Raw genomic sequence first — 24,789 nt, 5'->3', positions numbered from 1 at the left:
CCATGGGATCTAAATGAATTTCGCTAAAACAACCTCTGACTAAATGTACTACATTGCAATGTTTTCCGAGATTCCATAGCACGATAATATCCCCTCTGGGCCAGCAATGATTTAGAAAATACAAACCTTTCGCTACTTTGATCTCAGTTATGGTGACAAACCATGACAACATTTTATATAACAAAAATTGCTGAAAGTTGCTCTTCGTGCCAAATTTTACATTAAAAAATGGGTACATTCTTCAGAAATATAAACATGTTAGTTACTATGGTATCGCAATGTGATCCGTTAACCATATCAATAAATCAGATTACGCGAACAGAACAAGTCTCACCTCAAAACTGGAAGAACCGTACGAAGAAACGAAGTGAAGTCTTGTTGGCTTCTTGTGCTTATATACTGGTCAGACCTTCGACACCTCTTAGTGTTTGTTCCAGCTAGCTGTAATATTACCCAACTCCTAGCTACTGATTAGCTGTATGGCGATCTCGTTCAGCGTATCCAAGGGCGCTCACGGTCAAAAGGACAAAACCTGATATACTCAGTTATAGCAGTTATATAATGTTGCGTCTGCTGAAAGTGTAGCAGAGAGCTTCAGACATATCAGTAACTCGCTCGTTGCTAGCTGTGGCCACACATATAGATGTATTCAATGTCTTAACAGCGATGCAAAAATTGACTGCCCAATACCAAATATTTTGACTAGAAAACTAGAGTAACGTTTAACCCTGACAATCACACACGTATCAGGGATACAATAAACACAACTGGATTGGTTTGTTGTTCTACGCCGCATTCAGCAATATTCCAGCTATATGACGGCGGTCTGTAAATAATCGAGTCTGGACCAGACAATCCAGTGATTGATATCATGAGCATCGATCCGCGCAATTGGGATCGATGACATGCATCAACCAAGTCAGCGAGCCTGACCACCCGATCCCGTTAGTCGCCTTTTACGACAGGCATAGTCACCTTTTACGGCAAGCATGGGTTGCTGAAGACCTATTCTACCCCGGAAACTTCACGGGTCAAATACAACTGGAACTGGTGGTCGAACTCTAAGAAACGTGATCTATGTCCTTATTTATTAAATTCAAAATGATACCCATGTTTGGTATATGGTGGCTAAAAATTAGACAAACAAGAAATTATTATTCGATGGTGATATTTTTGTCCTAATTGTGTTTTGGACCTTGCGTTTGCAGTGTTTCGGCGACTGTTTTCAGCCTATGAATGGTTTGATAACATTTGTTATCAGTTGGTGAAATCCAATATTCATGTGTTTGCTTTCCTTTGCCCTGCGGTTTATATGCCTCAAAATCCACGGCTCAGGTAAATGACTGATAAAGGACAACAAACAATTTGAAACTATAGGTTTTAACTATAACGTTTATTGTGTAGGTAATTGTAATAATAACAACGATAAAGCCAGCTTATATTACATACTTTTGCATGTTACCATTATAACGATTCTTATATATACTTAACAAATGTTCAAAGCAAAGAATAGAATAGACACACAACCTCACAAAATGAAAGATGAACGTTTACAGATAGTATATATATATATATGTCGAATAGATGAACGTTTACAGATAGTATATATATATATGTCGAATAGATGAACGTTTACAGATAGTATATATATATATATATGTCGAATAAACAATGGTGATAAAACTGATCATAATAGCTTGATAACTGCTGACCATGCAGTTAAGGGAGAGGTTGGGGGTGGGGGTGTAATTGTGCTGACTGTTTAAAATCAGAAAGTGTCATCCGCATAAAATACATATTGCATATAATATTGCATACAATATTAATCATGTGGTTTTCAGGTTTTATATGAAAGGAGAAATACCTAGACTCGAACCCCCCCCCCCCCCCCCCCCCCCTCTATCTTTATAGTCGGTCCCCTAGAGACAAACACTAATGCAATGCTGACATAACGTCCATCAGTGCGGGGCATGTGTTAGCACAGCATTACTCCCCCCCCTCCCCCCCCCCAACATACCTCATGGTGAACCCCACGAACTTTACCTCAGCGTCATCTTGACCCACGGGGTCGAGATATTAATTTAGTTCACGTAACGTAAGGATGATAATCATGCCTCAATATTCTAAAGTTGCCACTGTCAAAGGGATATATGTAAATTTACATTGGTTACCTTCGCGTACTATAAGACGTGTCTGGTTTTCTCCCAAACTTTAGACCCCGTCTTTTCTCGACGGGATGAACTAAAGAGGAAAGAGTAATGGGAAAGTGCATGTTCTCATTTAATGGTTCTAGATTATTGTGTCAGAAACAATATAGTTTTTAAAAATTTAAAGAAAAAAATACAACACGGTACTATTGCCTACCCGGGGCCGTATCATATATCAAATAAGTTGATTATAATTAAGGACAAAAAAGTCATTTCATGAGATGCATCATTTTCTAGAGTCAAAAGTGTCCACTAGCCTACATATCAGAGGCTAGATGGGGTTCCACCCTTGCCCTTTCAAGCCGACTTTTCTTGGCTCAAAGATATCTATGTACGTCTTTGCTTGCCTCGATCGCGGCGTCACCCCGTATATAGAGTACGGATTGTGTCCCTTGTGATGTAAAAGCGATGTCCAATCAGATCGCTGTTCTTATTTCGAATGGTTTCACAAAGATGGCGACTACCATATAGAAGACGCTCTGGCCGGCAAGATAACGAAACGATTCTGACAGATAAACAAAATGACAGATTACCACACAGAGTGTAAAGATACTTATTACTGCCGCATGTCGCTCTTACTGTTGGCCTATTAACGGCCCCCGGACTACACAGTATCAAACAACCCAGCGCATCGCAGCAGAGCATGCTTCACTAAAAATAACACTGCACACCAGTCACTGCGTTAAGAGTTCAGTCGTGCGAGTTAAAATGCAATGCAGTTTGCACACAAATATATAAAAGGCACTAACTACTTGGGAGTGTTGATTCAAAACTTGTAAAGACTTCCAAAATATTAGTCTTTGCTTAATTGTCGGAATAATTTCAGCGCAAATTCGACAAGCTATGACTGTGGTCATAGCAGCGGCCATGTTTTCCGAACCCGGATGTTGATTTTGTAAAACCTTCTCCGATTGGACTATGGATAGGCGCAATGGTACTCTCCCGAGCGTACTTCTGTACATTTTACCGAGAAAGGGACCAAATCAAGTATTCTGATACTCCAGTTATATCCGTGTCTCCTACAGCATAACTCCGCACTACCTTCTGCCAGTGCCTGTCACGACCCATTAGAGTAGGAGCGGTCCACGGACGTATATACGTCTTTGAGTGGTCCTACTAAATAACGCCCGGGGGTGTCCGGAACCGTCCGGGTGCGTCCGGGCGGCGCCAGGGATCGTCCGGGAGAATGATACTTAATAATAAAGTGTATTCTACATCTTTGTGTTCTTGTATTAATTATACAAAAATAAAATATAGCTTGAAATAAATTACATACACCCCTATTCTTTTTAAATGGTGAATGCGATTTCATTTTATTCAAACTGACGTGGTGGTCGTAACTTAGTCTTTGAAGGATACAATGTAAATTTGCTTATGGAACAAAAATAATGTACATTTATAGGGTCATATTCTGTATACTATTTCATAAGTAATATTGAAAGACGGACGTTTTCAAAAGTTCATGCGTGGCCCCAGATGGTTCACTGAGTGTAAAACGTCCGGTACTATAGCTTCCATGCGGGCAACACCGAGTAGGAGTGTATTCTGACCAGATGACCACGCCAGATACGCTGCATGCGACTATAGTGAGCAACTCTCCAAGGTTTGCATAATTATGTAATCAACCGTGGGTAAACGATAACATGGTTGAAACAGAACATCACAATATTATGAAAACATTCATAATTTATTATTGCTTTGTAATTTGAAACTTGTGCCATAATGCTCGAGAAAGCTGCTTTCTGATTGGCTAATGTCGATATCTTGGAAGTAACTTTGACCCCGAAAGGTCGTTCTGACGTGACGTGTGATGGAATGCTCTGATATCTTTGTTGAGCTGTAAAGGATCTGATGTTAATGAAACTGATTTAATCTAAGCGGGTCTGTTTTAGCACATAACAGTCGGCTTGAAAGGACAAGTGTTTAAAAGTAGACTTTGATCAAGGCTAGAGGACACTCTTTCCACTGGGAGATGGAGATTAATATGCAGATGTATTTTCGGTCAACAAATAAACGAGTGTTGATGTGACGGACTTTATAAATGCGTGTCGTGTTATCTAAACGTAACTGTGCTTAGCAACTGAAAGGTACAACCACCCAAATCATTTCTGTCTAAATATCACACAAGAAAATAGTGACGCAGAGCATCATAATGTAACCGCATCATCGAGGCATCATAATAATTATTATGATGCATAATAAATTTGATAACATTGCAAACAAAAATAATTTGTACTCTTCCGCTTTTATAGAAGAGGTAGTCTAAATCGGTGGCAAGTGAAGGTGAGGTGAATATTTGTTTGTTTGTTTGTTGTTTAACGCCGCACTCAGCAATATTCAAGCTATCTGACGGCGGTCTGTAAGTAATCGAGACTGGACCACACAATCCAGTGACTGATGTCATGAGCATCGATCCTCCCAATTTGGATACGATGACATGCATCAACCAAGTCAGCGAGCCTAACCACCCGATCCCGTTAGTCGCCTCTTACGACAAGCATGGGTTGCTGGAGACCAATTCTAAACCGGATCTTCACGAGTTGATATGTGTGCGAGCCTGACCACCCGTGAATAAGTTACAACATACAGTAAAATTGTAATACATACAATAATACTCGCGTAATTTATATGTATTTATTCTGATTCTGTATTCATTTGCTAAAGGGGGAGGTCGAGTAACAGGAGGCGGATGTTTGGTAGCTATCTGTAGACTGATCCTTGCGTTTCTTGGTTGCCTCCAGTTCCTTCTCTCGCTGGAGGCATATTTCCACGCCCTTGCGCATCTCCTCGACGGCCTGAAACTCAGTCAGACCCAGACGACGTTTGTTGGAGAGATCGTAGATACCATGAAAACCTTCGGTGCGTGTTCCGTGAAAACCTGGTGATTGTCATAGATGGAAGTAAATTGGAGATGTCATTGCACGCACACAATTGTCATTTGCCACGTTTTGGCTCGTTTGAGAGTGAGTTGTGTTTAACGCCGCTTTTAACAGTATTCCAGTTATATCGCGGCGTGTCAGCTTACTGTGGGAGGACAGCCCGAAGTGATGCAGGCCTCAGACGTTTACCTCTTCGGTGAAACCCACGAGCACGGGTATGGTGCTGACAAACCTAGAAACATAATCGGGGGGAATCGAGATTCGAACTCACAATCATAGGTTTCTGGCGTGCCAAAGGGACAGAACTCTGCACAGCGAATCGCGGCGCCTTAGACGACTGGGCCAGCCGTGCCCCCGGCTCGTTTTAGAAAAAAGGTCCATAACGCTGTAGCTCACCTGATAACAGATGGTATTCATTCACACGAACGAAATCCCTTGGATGAACACTCAGTGCAACGGCACAATTAAAGCCAATTCGATAGGACAATTGCAAGTTCACAGACGTCTAACAATTGTAGCAGCGTACTGTTTATCTGGAGTTCGGTTTCATCTAACATGACTCTCTCAACTACGACCTATTGTCTCTAGCTCTTGCTGATTCAACTGATCCACAGAGTTGGAAAAATTGGAACTAAACAACAAACCTAAATCGCCAACTTTACCCAGTCACGTGTCGTGGGACGAAACTGTTTCATGTGTCGTGGGACGAAACTGTTTCATGTGTGGGGGGACGAAACTGTGTCGTGTCGGGGGACGAAACTGTTTCATGTGTCGGGGGACGAAACTGTGTCGTGTCGGGGACGAAACTGTTTCATGTGTCGGGGGACGAAACTGTGTCGTGTCGGGGGACGAAACTGTTTCATGTGTCGGGGGACTAAACTGTTTCATGTGTCGGTGGACGAAACTGTGTCGTGTCGGGGGACGAAACTGTTTCATGTGTCGGGGACGAAACTGTTTCATGTGTCGGGGGACGAAACTGTGTCGTGTCGTGTGACGAAACTGTTTCATGTGTCGTGTGACGAAACTGTTTCATGTGTCGTGGGACGAAACTGTGTCTTGTGTCGGGGGACGAAACTGTTTCATGTGTCGGGGGACGAAACTGTGTCGTGGGACGAAACTGTTCATGTGTCGGGGGACGAAACTGTGTCGTGTCGGGGGACGAAACTGTTTCATGTGTCGGGGGACGAAACTGTGTCGTGTCGGGGGACAAAACTGTTTCATGTGTCGTGGGACGAAACTGTTTCATGTGTCGTGGGACAAAACTGTGTCTTGTGTCGGGGACGAAACTGTTTCATGTGTCGGGGGACGAAACTGTGTCTCGTGTCGGGGGACGAAATTGTGTCTTGTGTCGGGGGACGAAACTGTGTCGTGTCGTGGGACGAAACTGTTTCATGTGTCGTGGGACGAAACTGTGTCTTGTGTCGGGGACGAAACTGTTTCATGTGTCGGGGGACGAAACTGTGTCTTGTGTCGGGGGACGAAACTGTGTCGTGTCGTGGGACGAAACTGTTTCATGTGTCGTGGGACGAAACTGTGTCTTGTGTCGGGGGACGAAACTGTTTCATGTGTCGTGGGGCGAAACTGTTTCATGTGTCGTGGGCAGAAACTGTGTCTTGTGTCGGGGGACGAAACTGTTTCATGTGTCGTGGGACGAAACTGTGTCACGTGTCAGGGGACGAAACTGTTTCATGTGTCGGGGGACGAAACTGTATCGTGTCGTTGGACGAAACTGGGTCAAATGTCGTGGAACGAGATTGTGTCTTGTGTCGAAATTGTGCCATATGTTGTTGGGACGAAACATATGCGGTCTCGCTGGACGAAAGTACTTGGCATAATTCTTACATGTCAAAACCTCCCTCTCTCTCACGTACCTCGAACTTGTAAGTGGAGATTCTCGCAGAATTTCCGGAAGTCGGGTTCGGCAGACAGGTACGGAATCTTGATGAGGACGGAGGCGCGGAGAGTTGTGCCGAGGTTGGTCGGACAGAACGTCAGATAGCCGAGACCTTTTCTTTTGGCGAATGGCAAGCCGCTTCCCTCCATTGTCTTGATTGCCTACACATATACAATTGCAACACTGAGTGTGAGTCTTCAAACAAATATATATAAGAACAGTTAGAACTGCCCACACACATTAAGTGTGTCACGTGTTGTGTCACGTGTCATCGTTCGTGTGATGTGCATATATGCAATGTGTCGTGTGCCATCTGTCGTGTTATGTGTCGTGTGCCAGGTGTAGTGTACCCTGTGTGCCATCTGTCGTGTTGTGTGTCAAGCTATGTCAAGGACATCCCCATGTTAAAAAAATAGTGTTGACAGTTCTTAAAATACCACAGAACGAAACTGTTCATCCACGTTAGTTATATCCAAGGAGGGGACACGGGTGGCCCAGTCGTCTAAGGCGCACGATTCGCTTTTGCAGGGTTGCGTCCCTTGGGACACACTCTGGACACACGAGTTTGTGATAGCAGTCAAGTACAAGCTATGGACACACGTGTTGGGGATAGCAGTCAAGTACAAACTATGGACACACGTGCTGGGGATAGCAGTCAAGTACAAACTATGGACACACGTGCTGGGGATAGCAGTCAAGTACAAACTATGGACACACGTGTTGGGGATAGCAGTCAAGTACAAACTCTGGACACACGTGTTGGGGATAGCAGTCAAGTATAAACTATGGACACACGTGCTGGGGATAGCAGTCAAGTATAAACTATGGACACACGTGTTGGGGATAGCAGTCAAGTATAAACTATGGACACGTGTTGGGGATAGCAGTCAAGTATAAACTCTGGACACACGTGTTGCGGATAGCAGTCAAGTACAAACTCTGGACACACGTGTTGCGGATAGCAGTCAAGTATAAACTATGGACACACGTGTTGCGGATAGCAGTCAAGTATAAACTATGGACACACGTGCTGGGGATAGCAGTCAAGTATAAACTCTGGACACACGTGCTGGGGATAGCAGTCAAATACAAACTCTGGACACACGTGCTGGGGATAGCAGTCAAGTGCAAACTCTGGACACACGTGTTGCGGATAGCAATCAAGTGCAAACTCTGGACACACGTGTTGCGGATAGCAGTCAAGTATAAACTCTGGACACACGTGTTGCGGATAGCAGTCAAGTATAAACTCTGGACACACGTGTTGCGGATAGCAGTCAAGTACAAACTCTTGACACACGTGTTGGGAATAGCAGTCAAGTACAAACTCTGGACACACGAGTTGGATGTGATATGTAAGTATACACTATGGACACACGAGTTGGATGTGATATGTAAGTATACACTATAACCACACGAGTTGGATGTGATATGTAAGTATACACTATGGACACACGAGTTGGAGGTGATATGTGAGTATAAACTATGGACACACGAGTTGGATGTGATATGTAAGTATAAACTATGGACACACGAGTTGGAGGTGATATGTAAGTATACACTATGGACACACGAGTTGGAGGTGATATGTGAGTATAAACTATGGACACACGAGTTGGATGTGATATGTAAGTATACACTATGGACACACGAGTTGGAGGTGATATGTGAGTATAGACTATGGACACACGAGTTGGATGTGATATGTAAGTATACACTATGGACACACGAGTTGGAGGTGATATGTGAGTATAGACTATGGACACACGAGTTGGAGGTGATATGTAAGTATACACTATGGACACACGAGTTGGAGGTGATATGTGAGTATAGACTATGGACACACGAGTTGGATGTGATATGTAAGTATAAACTATGGACACACGAGTTGTAGGTGATATGTGAGTATAGACTATGGACACACGAGTTGGATGTGATATGTGAGTATAAACTATGGACACACGAGTTGTAGGTGATATGTGAGTATAGACTATGGACACACGAGTTGGATGTGATATGTAAGTATAAACTATGGACACACGAGTTGTAGGTGATATGTGAGTATAGACTATGGACACACGAGTTGGATGTGATATGTAAGTATAAACTATGGACACACGAGTTGTAGGTGATATGTGAGTATAGACTATGGACACACGAGTTGGATGTGATATGTAAGTATAAACTATGGACACACGAGTTGTAGGTGATATGTGAGTATAGACTATGGACACACGAGTTGGATGTGATATGTAAGTATAAACTATGGACACACGAGTTGTAGGTGATATGTGAGTATAGACTATGGACACACGAGTTGGATGTGATATGTAAGTATAAACTATGGACACACGAGTTGTAGGTGATATGTGAGTATAGACTATGGACACACGAGTTGGATGTGATATGTAAGTATAAACTATGGACACACGAGTTGTAGGTGATATGTGAGTATAGACTATGGACACACGAGTTGGATGTGATATGTAAGTATAAACTATGGACACACGAGTTGTAGGTGATATGTGAGTATAGACTATGGACACACGAGTTGGATGTGATATGTAAGTATAAACTATGGACACACGAGTTGTAGGTGATATGTGACTATAAACTATGGACACACGAGTTGGATGTGATATGTAAGTATAAACTATGGACACACGAGTTGTAGGTGATATGTGAGTATAGACTATGGACACACGAGTTGGATGTGATATGTAAGTATAAACTATGGACACACGAGTTGTAGGTGATATGTGAGTATAGACTATGGACACACGAGTTGGATGTGATATGTAAGTATAAACTATGGACACACGAGTTGTAGGTGATATGTGAGTATAGACTATGGACACACGAGTTGGATGTGATATGTGAGTATAAACTATGGACACACGAGTTGTAGGTGATATGTGAGTATAGACTATGGACACACGAGTTGGATGTGATATGTAAGTATAAACTATGGACACACGAGTTGGAGGTGATATGTGAGTATAGACTATGGACACACGAGTTGGATGTGATATGTGAGTATAAACTATGGACACACGAGTTGTAGGTGATATGTGAGTATAGACTATGGACACACGAGTTGGATGTGATATGTAAGTATAAACTATGGACACACGAGTTGGAGGTGATATGTGAGTATAGACTATGGACACACGAGTTGGATGTGATATGTGAGTATAAACTATGGACACACGAGTTGTAGGTGATATGTGAGTATAGACTATGGACACACGAGTTGGATGTGATATGTAAGTATAAACTATGGACACACGAGTTGTAGGTGATATGTGAGTATAGACTATGGACACACGAGTTGGATGTGATATGTAAGTATAAACTATGGACACACGAGTTGTAGGTGATATGTGAGTATAGACTATGGACACACGAGTTGGATGTGATATGTAAGTATAAACTATGGACACACGAGTTGTAGGTGATATGTGAGTATAGACTATGGACACACGAGTTGGATGTGATATGTAAGTATAAACTATGGACACACGAGTTGTAGGTGATATGTGAGTATAGACTATGGACACACGAGTTGGATGTGATATGTAAGTATAAACTATGGACACACGAGTTGGAGGTGATATGTGAGTATAGACTATGGACACACGAGTTGGATGTGATATGTGAGTATAAACTATGGACACACGAGTTGTAGGTGATATGTGAGTATAGACTATGGACACACGAGTTGGATGTGATATGTAAGTATAAACTATGGACACACGAGTTGTAGGTGATATGTGAGTATAGACTATGGGCACATGAGTTGTAGGTAGCATGTAAGCATAAACTCTGGACATTCGAGTTGGGGATAGCAGTCACGTACAAACTCTGGACACACGAGTCGCCTGTAGACTGCGGCCAAGGCGCCACCCTTCTGCATGGAGATGAGACGGAGATGGTCCTCCTCGTTCACCCACACAAGGAAGGTCCCATGACAAGCAAGAAATCGCCTATATGATCAGCATAGGTTGATTGGACTTCGAACCTGACTTAAACCTGGGACTGTGGAGCGTGACAACCTAGGGCTGGGGATTCTCTATATTTGTAAAATGTATCCACAACGCCCTTGAATGTTTCCAATAAAAGAAAGGAAGAAACGTCCAACATTCCTTGAGAAAGGCGAGATCTGAGAATATATACTAACTGTGCAGAGTCGCTTGTAGACTGCAGCCAAGTCGCCTCCCTTCTGCATGGAGATGAGACGGAGATGGTCCTCCTCGTTCACCCACACAAGGAAGGTCTTGTCGATGTTGAAGAAGATGCCTCTGCCAGAAGGCCAGTCGTTGAAGATGCTGGCAGCTCCCAAGAGGCTAAAACATGATAATTTGTTGTATACGATCAGCCGAAGTAATAGTTAAATGAACAGAAAAAGTAGTAATCAAGACTCTTTTATTCTGTAATAAAGGCCTCCAGCCCAGAGTACATGTGTATATAATCAAGTCACAACAATTTTAAATTACAAACAACAATTACAATCATTAAGAAAAGAGCTACTATAATCATCAAAAGTAAGTGAAGCACTCGTAAACTATATATAAAGTTGTCTCCCTTTAACCTCTGAGATAAACCTGCCTTGCCTTTGTGCATTTAACAATATACAGTGCTAAAGATTCTGACAAAGAATTATCTGTCATAACTTTCTCAAATTTGTCGAGAGTACAAAGATTACTAGTGCAAATACTTGGCAAAAGCATATTTCTGAATTTGTTATACAAGTAACACGATGTAATAAAATGCACTTCATCCTCCACAATTGATACACTCAGATTATCAAAACAATATTTACATACTCTATCCTCTCTAGCAACTCCTCCCCACCGCCCAATTCCAACAGCCAGTTTGTGGTTACCACATCTGAATCGACTAAGAACAATTCTTAAATTTTTACTCTTCATATTGTGCAAATACCTTTCAGGCTCCAACACTGATTTGATAATGGAATAATTATTAAGCTTACTTGTTTCACTTATAGATAGTGCCCATGTTTGTTTCCAACAATCCTGAAACCTTTCCCTACAAATTCCGGGTTATGTCACCAACACCCTGTTCAAACCAAACTAGACCAAATCCAAGTAAGTTCAACAGATATTTTATTCTAGTTGCCCATGTGGCTCTACCAGCCCCATCTAACTGATATAACATCAGATAGCAAGCCTTAGGATACCTATTCGTGGACATGTTTAATATTTTCAGCCAATACTTAATTGAATTGAACATGGTTGTTACATGTAATGGATACCGTCCTAGCTCCCCATACAAGACTGCTGCTGGATTGTTTGAATTAACATGGAGAACCTTTCTAAGAAATTTGCAGTGCACATTTTCTATGACTTGAACACTTTCAAATCCCCAAACACACGATGCATAACATAAGACTGGAGAAACCATCCTATCAAATAGAAACAAGGACTCTTTAATGTTAAGCTTAGACTTTTTCAAGAATCCAAACAAAATATACAGAGCTTTTTTCTCCTTGCTGTGCCAGGGTACTTCTTGCCAAACTCCATGAGAGCTCAGAAGTGAAAAACACACCAAGATACTTATAAGCGGATACTGCTTCCAGAGGAATACCATCATAATGCCACTTTTCCTTTTTTGTTACTATACCACCTCTTCGGAATACCATGACTTTCGTTTTCTCCAAATTAACCCTCATCCCATACTGACTGCAAAATCCTGCTGGACAATCTACCTGGTGCTGTAACCTTCTAACAGAATCTCCAACATTAGCAATATCATCTGCAAACATTAACAAAGTGATGTTTTCAGCATACTCATTGACAAAAATACCCTTGCAATCATTAAACCTGTAATTATCTACTAGCTCATTCAAAAAACAGAGTGAATAACAGTGGGCTTATCATACACCCTTGCCTGGTTCCTATTGTACACTCAAAGAACTCAGACAGTGAGGACTTGTTAACTAGAACACATGATTTTAGCTGACTATACAGAGATGAGATAACTGTGAAAAATTTACCTTTTACACCTTTTTGTTAAGTTCATATTTCAATAAATGGTGCTGGACGCTGTCGAATGCCTTCGAAAAGTCTATGAATAAACAATAGCAGCGCCCTTTTGACTTGGAGAGGTTTTCCTGAATAACTGATTGTAATGCAAATATATTGTTTATGGTGCTATATCCATTTCTGTAGCCAGCTTGTTCCTCATACAGCTTTTCTTTGTCTTCACACCAGCCAACAAGTCTATTACTTAGTATTTTGGTAAAGGCCAATGACTGACAACAAAGAGATTCCCCTATAATTATTAGGATCTGTTTTTTCACCTTTTGTATGAATAGGAAATATTATTGCCTCTGTCCATTGTGATGGGTAAACTCCAACAGATAATATTTTGTTAAATAACCTGTGGATATATGGTAAAAGTACAGGATATACACTTTTTAAATGTTCATTTAAAATTCCATCAGGTCCTGGCGCTTTGCAATTGGGGAGATCATTAATTACAGATCTAATTTCCTCCATAGTAATAGTCTTATCTAAGACTTGTACACCCTCAACATTGTCACAACAGGCTGTGTGATCTTCTTAATCCCTGATAAACTTATGTACATGTTCACAGAAGTCAGAGTCAGTATCAAAGTTACTGTTGTTGAGCAGTGATGAAAAATGATTATACCATTCCTCTGGTGAAATTGCTTCACTGCCAGACCTCCCTTGCCTGTTGTAGCGTTTGATGAATTTCCATTAGTCCCGTGTGGTCACACCCTCATTATTTATCACCTGCATTACATCTGGTTTATCCGCCATGTCATATCTGGCTTTTTTGTTTGTTTACATGCATTCTTAAATTTATTTCTTGATAAAATGTAATTCTTGAAGTTAATGTTAGAACCAGATAATCTAAACTTGTCTAAACACTTATACGTTTCACCTTTGAGAATCTCACATTCATGGTCCCACCACTTGGGCTGACTAGGGGAGCGCCCCTCGGACCCCTTATTTGATTTCATACCACTTAAAATAGCACATTTACAAATAACTTCAGGCAAGTTGCTTACTGCCGCATTAATGTCATTATCATCCAGATTCTTTACACATGTCATTTGCAGCTCGCTGTTGCATGTTTCATTTACAAGTTGGTCAACATATAGCTGGCTGGAGTTTGGTTTCAAATTTAGCTTATTCCATGACTTTATCTGCTGGCCTGTCTTGTGTGGATTAACTTGAGGGATTAAAGTAAGTCTACATGTCACTGGTAGGTGATCTGATTCTGGTATGACAAGTATGTCAAAATCTGAAACACTTTTGTACAAACTTGTAGAAACCTAGACATAGTCTGTACAATACACTCTTTCCAGTATGTGAGATGAAAGTGAAATTACCACACCTATCTCCTCCAGATCTTCCATTTAGCATGTGTATCCCCATCACTCGACATAGCGATAGTAGTGATCGTCCAAATAAATTCACAACATTATCCTTGGATATTCTTCTAATGTTAAAACAGTCAGTATCATATTCTGCATCCAGGTATGTGATGTCATCATCAATTATAAAATCTTGCTCAAGTCCAACCCTCGCATTCAAATCACCTATTACAGTAAACTGTATATTGTCACCATACTCAGATATGACAGTCGTTAGTTGACTCCGGAGGTTCTCAATCCCATTTGTCTCATCTACAGTCCTGTATCACGTTGAACTTTCTGGAGGGATATAATTGAAACACAATACTGTTTTCATGTCAAATGTACAAGTGGTCCCATCAAACAATAAGAATATTCCATTTGCATAATGTGCGCATATTCTCTGGAACAAATCGGCAATGTTTTTCCGAACATATACACATATTCCCCCAGCTACACGCCCTGAACCCGAGTACTCCCTTGCAGTTCCATAGTGAGAATATCCAGGTAATAAGTCTGAGAATTCAGTTTCTGATCTACTAAAAGTTTCATACAACCCAATAATGTCAAATTTCATAAACATATTCACAATATCACTATTTACAAACTAACCCACTAACATTCCATGAGAAAACATTCAGACTTCCAAAATCTAATTTACATGTACTCTGGCCTTGGCCGCACCCCTATTCCTCCATCCACTGGGGTAAGGGTTTCCCATCCTTGGCACGTATTCCTGTTTCCATGTCGAATGTGTATATTCTGCCAGCAACCACGATGGTATCATACCTCATAAACATCTTTTCTGATTCGCCGAGGTGGTAACGGGCTTTCTCGAGATATGGATAAAGTTTTTTGCGCTTGGCCCTTACCATATCGCTGAAATCCTCTTTCAAGAAAACAGATTGTTCACCTTCTTCGCGCTTTTTCTTCCGAAACTGCCCAAGGGCAAGTAGTTTGTGTTAAAACCTCATAAACTGAACACATATTGGCCTTGGCTTGCCATACTATTCTTTTTCCCCAACCTACGCGTACTTTCGATTGGTAATACATCATCGTTCATGGCATTCTCGATTCCAAGATCATGTTCTAGAATGTGTTTTACTTTATCTCCTGTCTCTGTCCACAGTTCTTTCTCGCTTTCCTGGGATTCCCATGATGATTACATTATAAAAAAGTAGTAATATCGATAATTGAAGTAGTAACATCAATTATAGCAGGAGTAACATCAACGGAAGCCATACTAACATCAACTGATGCAGTAGTAACATCTACTGAAGCAGTAGTAACATCAACTAAAGCAGCAGTTACATCAACTGAAGCAGCAGTAACATCAACTGAAGCAGTATTAACGTCAACTGAAGCAGCAGTAACACCAACCGAAGCAGTGGTAACATCTAATGAAGCAGCATTAACATCAACGGAAGAAGCAGTTACATCAACTGAAGAAGCAGTAACATCAACTGATGCAGTAGTAACATCTACTGAAGCAGTAGTAACATCTACTGAAGCCGTATTAACATCAACTAAGCAGCAGTAACATCAACTGGAGCAGCAGTAACATCAACTGAAGCAGTAGTAACATCAACTGAAGCGGCAGTAGCATCTACTGAAGCAGAAGTAACATCAACTGAAGCAGTATTAACATCAACTGAAGCAGCAGTAACATCTACCGAAGCAGCCGTAACATCAACTGAAGCAGTATTTACATCAACTGAAGCAGCAGTAACATCAAGTGAAGCAGCAGTAACATCAACTGAAGCAGCAGTAACATCAAGTGAAGCAGCAGTAACATCAACTGAAGCAGTAGTAACATCAACTGAAGCAGCAGTAACATCAAGTGAAGCAGCAGTAACATCAAGTGAAGCAGCAGTAACATCAACTGAAGCAGTAGTAACATCAACTGAAGCAGCAGTAACATCAACCGAAACAGTAGTAACATCAAGTGAAGCAGCAGTAACATCAAGTGAAGCAGCAGTAACATCAACAGAAGCAGTAGTAACATCAACTGAAGCAGTAGTAACATCAACAGAAACAGTAGTAACATCAACTGAAGCAGTATTAACATAAAGTGAAGCAGCAGTAACATCAACTGAAGCAGTAGTTACATCAACTAAAGCAGCAGTAACATCTACTGAAGCAGTAATAACATCAACTGAAGCAGTATTAACATCAACTGAAGCAGCAGTAACATCAACGTAAGCAGTAGTTACATCAAATGAAGACATATTAACATCAACCGAAGCAGTAGTAATATCAACAGAAACAGCAGTAACATCAAGTGAAGCAGCAGTAACATCAACTGAAGCAGTAGTAACATCAACTGAAGCGGCAGTAGCATCTACTGAAGCAGAAGTAACATCAACTGAAGCAGTATTAACATCAACTGAAGCAGCAGTAACATCTACCGAAGCAGCCGTAACATCAACTGAAGCAGTATTTACATCAACTGAAGCAGCAGTAACATCAACTGAAGCAGCAGTAACATCAACTGAAGCAGTATTAACATCAACTGAAGCAGCAGTAACATCAACCGAAGCAGTGGTAACATCTAATGAAGCAGCATTAACATCAACTGAAGAAGCAGTTACATCAACTGAAGCAGTAGATACATCAACTGGAGCAGCAGTAACATCAACTGAAGCAGTAGTAACATCTACTGAAGAAGTATTAACATCAACTGAAGCAGCAGTAACATCAACTTAAGCAGTAGTAACATCAACTGAAGCAGCAGTAGCATCAAGTGAAGCAGCAGTAACATCAACTGAAGCGGCAGTAACATCAAGTGAAGCAACAGTAACATCAACTGAAGCAGCAGTAACATCAACTTAAGCAGTAGTAACATCAACTGAAGCAGCAGTAACATCAAGTGAAGCAGCAGTAACATGAAGTGAAGCAGCAGTAACATCAGCAGAAGCAGTAGTAACATCAACTGAAGCAGCAGTAACATCAACCGAAACAGTAGTAACATCAAGTGAAGCAGCAGTAACATCAAGTGAAGCAGCAGTAACATCAACAGAAGCAGTAGTAACATCAACTGAAGCAGTAGTAACATCAACAGAAACAGTAGTAACATCAACTGAAGCAGTATTAACATCAAGTGAAGCAGCAGTAACATCAACTGAAGCAGTAGTTACATCAACTAAAGCAGCAGTAACATCTACTGAAGCAGTAATAACATCAACTGAAGCAGTATTAACATCAACTGAAGCAGGAGTAACATCAACTTAAGCAGTAGTTACATCAAATGAAGCCATATTAACATCAACCGAAGCAGTAGTAATATCAACAGAAACAGCAGTAACATCAAGTGAAGCAGCAGTAACATCAACTGAAGCAGTATTTTCATCAACTGAAGCAGCAATAACATCAACTGAAGCAGCAGTAACATCAACAGAAGCAGCAGTAACATCAACAGAAGCAGTAGTAACATCAAGTGAAGCAGCAGTAACATCAACTGAAGCAGCAGTAACATCAACAGAAGCAGTGGTAACATCAACTGAAGCAGTAGTACCATCAACAGAAACAGTTATAACATCACCTGAAGCAGTAGTAGCATCACCTGAATAAAAGTAACAGTAACTGAAGTAACAATTATAGCAGCAGTAACATCAACTGAAGCAGCAGTAACATCAACAGAAGCAGTAGTAACATCAACTGAAGCAGTAGTACCATCAACAGAAACAGTTATAACATCACCTGAAGCAGTAGTAGCATCACCTGAATAAAAGTAACAGTAACTGAAGTAACAATTATAGCAGCAGTAACGACAAACAACAACAGGAAACAGTTGGTTAGTTGTATACAGCAAATCACAAAGTAGTACCTATCCTCGACCCTGAACATGTAGTGGTTCTGTATCAGGTGGTCCTGTTCCTCTCTGCTCATGGTGTCCAGAGAGTGGTACGTTCCAGCAAGATCCCCAGTAAGGTTCTCGAGAGTTGCCTTTGTGGTTGCCTCCATCGCCAGACGTTTCTGAAAAGGAATACATTGATTCGTTAAAGTACCGTAAATCCTCGATTTGCGGCATATAACATTAATGATGATAAATCTTACACCTAGCGACACCATTTGAGTTGATGAGCCGGGTTTAAAGGTATTTGACAAGGTATTTGACAGGTATTTGACAGGTATTTGACAGGTATTTGTATAATCATTGCAAAATGGCGGAGGAAGCCCGAAGTGACGATAACTGCTTTGGTGAAATCCATGAGTCAGGGTATCCTGCTGACAGAACCGATACTTATCTCAGAAAGGAGGCAATTTCATTTCCACTGAAAAAAACATTATTTCTGACAATCCAGCGTTTTCAGGAAACTGTGATTGCACAGTCTTGAACAGTCTTATTGTGCATTGTACTGTATTGAACAGTCTCATGGTTCGTTGTACTGTATTGATCAGTCTCATGGTTCGTTGTAGTGTATTAAACGGTCTCATGGTTCGTTGTACTGTATTGATCAGTCTCATGGTTCGTTGTAGTGTATTAAACGGTCTCATGGTTCGTTGTACTGTATTGATCAGTCTCATGGTTCGTTGTACTGTATTGAACAGTCTCATGGTTCGTTGTACTGTATTGAACAGTCTCATGCTTCGTTGTACTGTATTGAACAGTCTCATGGTACGTTGTACTGTATTGATCAGTCTCGTGGTTCGTTGTACTGTATTGAACAGTCTCATGCTTCGTTGTACTGTATTGAACAGTCTCATGGTACGTTGTACTGTATTGATTAGTCTCGTGGTTCGTTGTACTGTATTGAACAGTCTCATGGTTCGTTGTACTGTATTGAACAGTCTAATGGTTCGTTGTACTGTATTGAACAGTCTCGTGGTTCGTTGTAGTGTATTAAACGGTCTCATGGTTCGTTGTACTGTATTGATCAGTCTCATGGTTCGTTGTACTGTATTGAACAGTCTCGTGGTTCGTTGTACTGTATTGAACAGTCTCATGGTTCGTTGTACTGTATTGATCAGTCTCATGGTTCGTTGTACTGTATTGAACAGTCTCGTGGTTCGTTGTACTGTATTGATCAGTCTCATGGTACGTTGTACTGTATTGAACAGTCTCATGGTTCGTTGTACTGTATTGAACAGTCTCATGCTTCGTTGTACTGTATTGATCAGTCTCATGGTACGTTGTACTGTATTGAACAGTCTCATGGTTCGGTTTACTGTATTGAACAGTCTCATGGTTCGCTGTACTGTATTGAACAGTCTCATGGTTCGCTGTACTGTATTGATCAGTCTCATGGTTCGTTGTACTGTATTGATCAGTCTCATGGTACGTTGTACTGTATTGATCAGTCTCATGGTTCGTTGTACTGTATTGATCAGTCTCATGGTACGTTGTACTGTATTGATCAGTCTCATGGTTCGCTGTACTGTATTGATCAGTCTCATGGTACGTTGTACTGTATTGAACAGTCTCATGGTTCGGTTTACTGTATTGAACAGTCTCATGGTTCGCTGTACTGTATTGAACAGTCTCATGGTTCGCTGTACTGTATTGAACAGTCTCATGGTTTATTGTACTCTCTTGAAGAGTCTTGTAACGAGTCCGTGTCGTTCAAAACAGGCATTTTCGCGGGTTGTTGAGTTCAAGAGATGTTAAATAAGAGAGAATGATATTGTGATGTCACTTCCGAAACGAAGCTGTGATTACTAATTGGTCCCGGGCATTTACCTTTAGAGAATAGAATCCGTGGCCTAGTGGATAGAACGTCTGTACGGGGAGTGTGTGAGTGAGGTATCCATGTTAAACAAAGTAATATAAAACATATGTTGGGACTAGTCCAAGCAACCACACACACACACACACACACACACACACACGCACGCTAGTCCCTATGTAAGTGCAATAATCTTGAAAACAACGTTCACATCACATCACCACAGAATGGAAAGATACACTGGATTGTTGAAGATATTAGCAGTGATCGTAATTTGATGGCTTGATGAAAAATAAACTTCCAAAGTGGAAATAGATTCTGTTTTTTCCTACCATTAACACCACATCCTACCTTTTTTGTTAAAACGGGCGGAAAGCCATAGCTTTCGTAGTTTCGTCCTACACGGATGCGGGTAGAGACGATGTATTTGCCAGTAGGGTCAAGGTTACCGAATTTCAGATTTTCAAGGTCACCTAGGTGAGGCTCTGGGTGATCCAACGTTTCGACATTGTGGTACTCCTTGATGACGTCATTGATGACGTCGGCGAAGATGGTGTAGCCATCGGGATCACAGGTGAAGATGCCTACCTCACAGTGTAGATTCATACACCCTACAAATAACACAAATGTAAGATATATTCTTGTTCATTTCCTGTTACTTAATATAATTGAAAAAACAAATCATTCTCATCGAATTATCCAGAGGGGGTGGGGAGGGTGGGTGGGGGATGGGGTTGGGGCTGGTGGTGGTGGTGGGTGGGTGGGTGGTGTGGTGTGGGGTGGGGATGGTTGGGTTGGAGAAATCTATGATTGTGGGTTCGAGTCCCGGTTCACCCCGATTATGTTTGTCAGCACCATTCCCGTGCTCGTGGGTTTCACCGAAGTGGTAAGCGTCTGAAACCTGCATCACTTCGGGCTTTCCTCCCACATTAAGCTGACACGCCGTGAAATAACTGGAATACTCTTAAAAGCGACGTTAAACCCAAGTCACTCACTCACTCACTCTCTCTTTATGCGGCGGGGGGGGGCCTGTGGCCTTTAGTCCTCGCCACTTGAAATAGAATCACGAAAAATCGCGATGATTAATAAACGAAGACAGCTGCATGTGTGCTAATACTTATAAAGCGAAAACAAGCCATTCCGCCGATACGTAATATCGTAACGGTAATGACAAAAACATGCAAAGTGAACTTTCAAGAAATATCCATTTTCTGGCGATGAACATCATCGTTGAGTTTTGATCACGTGGTTACAATCCATGTAAAGGTGATTACAACCCTAGTCGTCGAAAAGCTGGAATATTGCTGCGTACGGCGTTAAAAAACAAACAAGCCAACAGGAAAGTAATGTATGTTGCTTAATGTTTATCATACTAACTGTATGTTTATTCAATACACAAATGATGTGTAATTGGTCTGGATAATAAGGTTAAGATGCCAGGCCGCCTCTTACCAATACGTATGAACACTGACTGTTAAGGTTAACCGGTTGTGACAGTTCAACCATAACCCATGACATGCTGTCTGATTTTGTATAATGTATATTGAATATGGACAGTAATTATTCATGGTACAGGTAAGTACTACTGAACAAAATATATATACATTTTTTATGGGATATTACACAAACCTCAGTTCAATATCAAGATATTGTTGCGAGTGAAATATTTTGTAGTTTGCCCGAGGTTTACTGAATGAAAACGGAAAATAACGTCATGCTACTGGTGTAAAATATAAATATGCAAACATTCTGTTCAGTAGTGTTCAAAGAGTTGCGGCTCAATGATTACATTGCAAACTGTATATTCATACCGTATTTCCATCATCATAAGGCCACATGGTCATGGCGTAATTTGTGAATAATTCGTTAAAAACCATAGTTGGTAATCAACAGGGTACAAAACTCATTATTCAGTTTGTTACAATGGGAGTGTAGTTAAATTTCCTATAATTAAAATTATTACCCAAGGGGTAAAACATATCGGCGTGCGCATTTCTGATATATGTACAGTATTCATGTCACTCTTCGGGTCATTCTAGGCGTTTGAGTGTCTGATTGTGACTCTTGACGTTCACGGGAGGATCACATTCATTGCGTTTTATTCACACTGATATTTTAACGCTGGGAAGGTGAGGTGAGGTGAAATGGGGTTTAACGTCGCGTCCAAGATTATTGCACTTATATAGCGACGTGCATGTACGTGTGTGTGTGGCTGCATGTACTAGTCCGGACTGATGCCGATTTATAGTGCTAGCACACTGAGATACCATGCCGCAGTTTAACATGAATACCCAACTCAGACACAGTACACTCCGAGCCGACCAGTCCTTGTTTTAGCCCCTTAACGCCGAGCGCCAGACAGGGTAACAACAAGTACCATCTTTTAACGTCTTTTGGTATGACGCGATCGGGGATTGAACCCCGCACCTTCCGCTCTCCGGGCGGACGCTCTACCACTAGACCACGGAGGCGGTTAACGCTGGGAAGAAATGTATACCATGACATAGGAACAGAAATCGAATATGCACATTTTCTACCACCATGTGTTAGACAGTTGGAGGATACGCTTTCATATGGCGAAATTAATTTGCTATTATATATATACGAATGCTACCTATACGAACGCTTCTCATTTGAAAGTACCACCAAATATTGCTGGTCGCAAGGGAAGACAAAATGTTTGATAGCGTGTCATTGTACACGGACACCGTGGATCGTTGCTCATAATATCAACCACTGGCTTTATTTACAACTGGCATATTGCTGAACATAAACAAAAGCAGAAGGATGGATATTTTTTATAAGATAGGTCATATTAGTGGCGAGCAGTTATTACATAAAAATATGGTGTTATCCAAAATTATATTGTGAAATTACAGTTTTAAACAGTTTTAAACATTTATTGCAAACGACAATGACTTTGGGACATCCATATTGGCACCAGGGTCGGTCGGGTAGCCTAGTGGTTAAAGCGTTCGCTCGTCACGCCGAAGACCCGGGTTCGATTCCCGACATGAGTACAATATGTGAAGCTCATTTCTGGTGTCTCCCACCGTGATATTGCTGGAATAATGTTGAAAGCGGCGTAAAATCATACTCACTCACTCATATTGGTACCACTGTCATATCAGCATGCATCGTGAGGAAATTGGGTTTGACCCCGTGTATTCTCATTATTCCACTAGGTCGCAGTTTAATGTGGAAGGAAAGCCGAAAGTGGTAAAAATGACGGCAGCCTGCCAATTTTGGATGCATGCCGCCTGAACACGATTAAGCACCATCCACCAGGTCGCACATTGTAGCCACTGAACCTCATAAGTAGTTGGGGCGGTCGGGTAGCCTAGTGGTTAAAGCGTTCGCTCGTCACGCCGAAGACCCGGGTTCGATTCCTGACATGGGTACAATGTGTGAAGCCCATTTCTGGTGTCCCCCGCCGTGATATTGCTGGCATATTGCTGAAAGCGGCGTAAAACCATACTCACTCACTCACTCTCTCATAAGTAGTTGATTACAATCGTAGGGTGTACTGGGGCCAGATTCGATCATATAACCCGCCCTGAAACAGGTGACTGCAGTCTAAGGCGACATAAACTCCCTAACCCCTTACCTGACCGAATGCAGTCAGCTAGCGTTCCACCAAATTTGGTCCTTTTATCTTTCAACTTGTCAAACCGTTCTTGAGTGAGGAACTTCTTTAGAAGCGACTTGCATTCATCCGAAGTGGCATCTGATAGACACATCCACAGATCCATGAGGTCTCCATTGCCAGAGGTAATATTTTCAGAGCTTCCTATGCAGCCCTTGTCCATTTTGATACCTAGCAATGAAAGATTCACGCTCTTGTTTAAATATGATTGCTTGTGGCAAAATATTGATTGTTCTGCGTCGTAGAGCGTGTCCGATGCTGATGCTATGACGTAAAAAAACCAATTGTGACTTTAATCTTTGCGAGGTGAGTCAGGTGCACCATTGTACGGATTACCTACAATATACCACTTTAGTGCAATTTAGTGTTCATATTGCATGGTATCACATAAACCGATGTAACACCATGTCCAATGTTTCTGTAACGCGACGACAGCTATTGAAGAGGAACTGTTTATGCTTAATAGGCTTTATGGCTGTTTATTATCTATATAATTTGATGTCTAGCCCAACTAAATGTGAGAGTCACGACTTTTCCGAAACTCGTTTTGTAATATGAAAGGCACGTGAACTAGTGAAACTGTCCAATTCCAATTCCAGTATGTATTCCTCTCAGTGCTGACTGAGATGACTTTGGGGATGGGGAACTGTTTTCTGGCTCTTGTAATGTACAGGAAACATACTTGTATGTCTGACATTTGGTGTACACGAACCTATGTATTAACTTGAATTTAACTATGTTATGATGCGTTGGTATTTACATCCGTTACATGGCTACACTCATTTGTGAATAACTTTGAGATTCTTTATTTCCTCCAGATTTCAGTTCGAAGATTACAAACACATTTTAACAGGTTTACAACATATTTACACACAATACAAACACCTTCTAAGAGCATCCGTGAAGCAGTACATTGAGATCAGTTGTAACTACAGTACACAGAGCTAGAAATAACAATCCAGTTACGGTTTAAGAGAAAACAAGAAATCAGGAAAGTTGACAATAGTGTAGTGTTGGTTTGCCCATCAATTCTTTGACTGAATGTGATATTACCGCCGAGCAAGAATGATAGGTCTTCTTTATCTTGCATTT

At 41.3% G+C, this 24,789-nt stretch overlaps 1 protein-coding gene across 1 annotated transcript; it reads right to left on the bottom strand.

Moving 5' to 3' along the window:
- Positions 1-4,843: 4,843 nt before the first annotated feature.
- On the bottom strand, positions 4,844-23,819 carry LOC124127648 (arginine kinase-like). Its single transcript, XM_048384065.1, has 6 exons — positions 23,659-23,819; positions 20,403-20,662; positions 18,212-18,360; positions 11,161-11,326; positions 6,958-7,141; positions 4,844-5,085 (listed from the first exon to the last, which is right to left on the bottom strand). Exons 1-6 carry the CDS (start codon positions 23,801-23,803, stop codon positions 4,859-4,861), a joined length of 1,131 nt encoding a protein of 376 aa, XP_048240022.1. The 5' UTR covers positions 23,804-23,819; the 3' UTR covers positions 4,844-4,858.
- Positions 23,820-24,789: the final 970 nt, after the last annotated feature.

Source organism: Haliotis rufescens, unplaced genomic scaffold (genome assembly GCF_023055435.1).
Source record: "Haliotis rufescens isolate VD_foot unplaced genomic scaffold, xgHalRufe1.0.p SCAF_5, whole genome shotgun sequence".
NCBI lineage: Eukaryota > Metazoa > Mollusca > Gastropoda > Lepetellida > Haliotidae > Haliotis > Haliotis rufescens.
This window is presented reverse-complemented; position numbering and strand designations above follow the sequence as displayed.

What these genes read in the sequence shown, in the direction of transcription:
- LOC124127648 (XM_048384065.1), bottom strand. Translation starts at nt 23,803, where the DNA reads ATGGATCTGTGGATGTGTCTATCAGATGCCACTTCGGATGAATGCAAG. An exon ending in AGCTGACTGCATTCGGTCAG is followed by an intron (nt 20,663 to 23,658) that starts GTAAGGGGTTAG and finishes TGTTATTTGTAG; the next exon opens with GGTGTATGAATCTACACTGT. An exon ending in TCTCCACTTACAAGTTCGAG is followed by an intron (nt 5,086 to 6,957) that starts GTACGTGAGAGA and finishes GACAATCACCAG; the next exon opens with GTTTTCACGGAACACGCACC.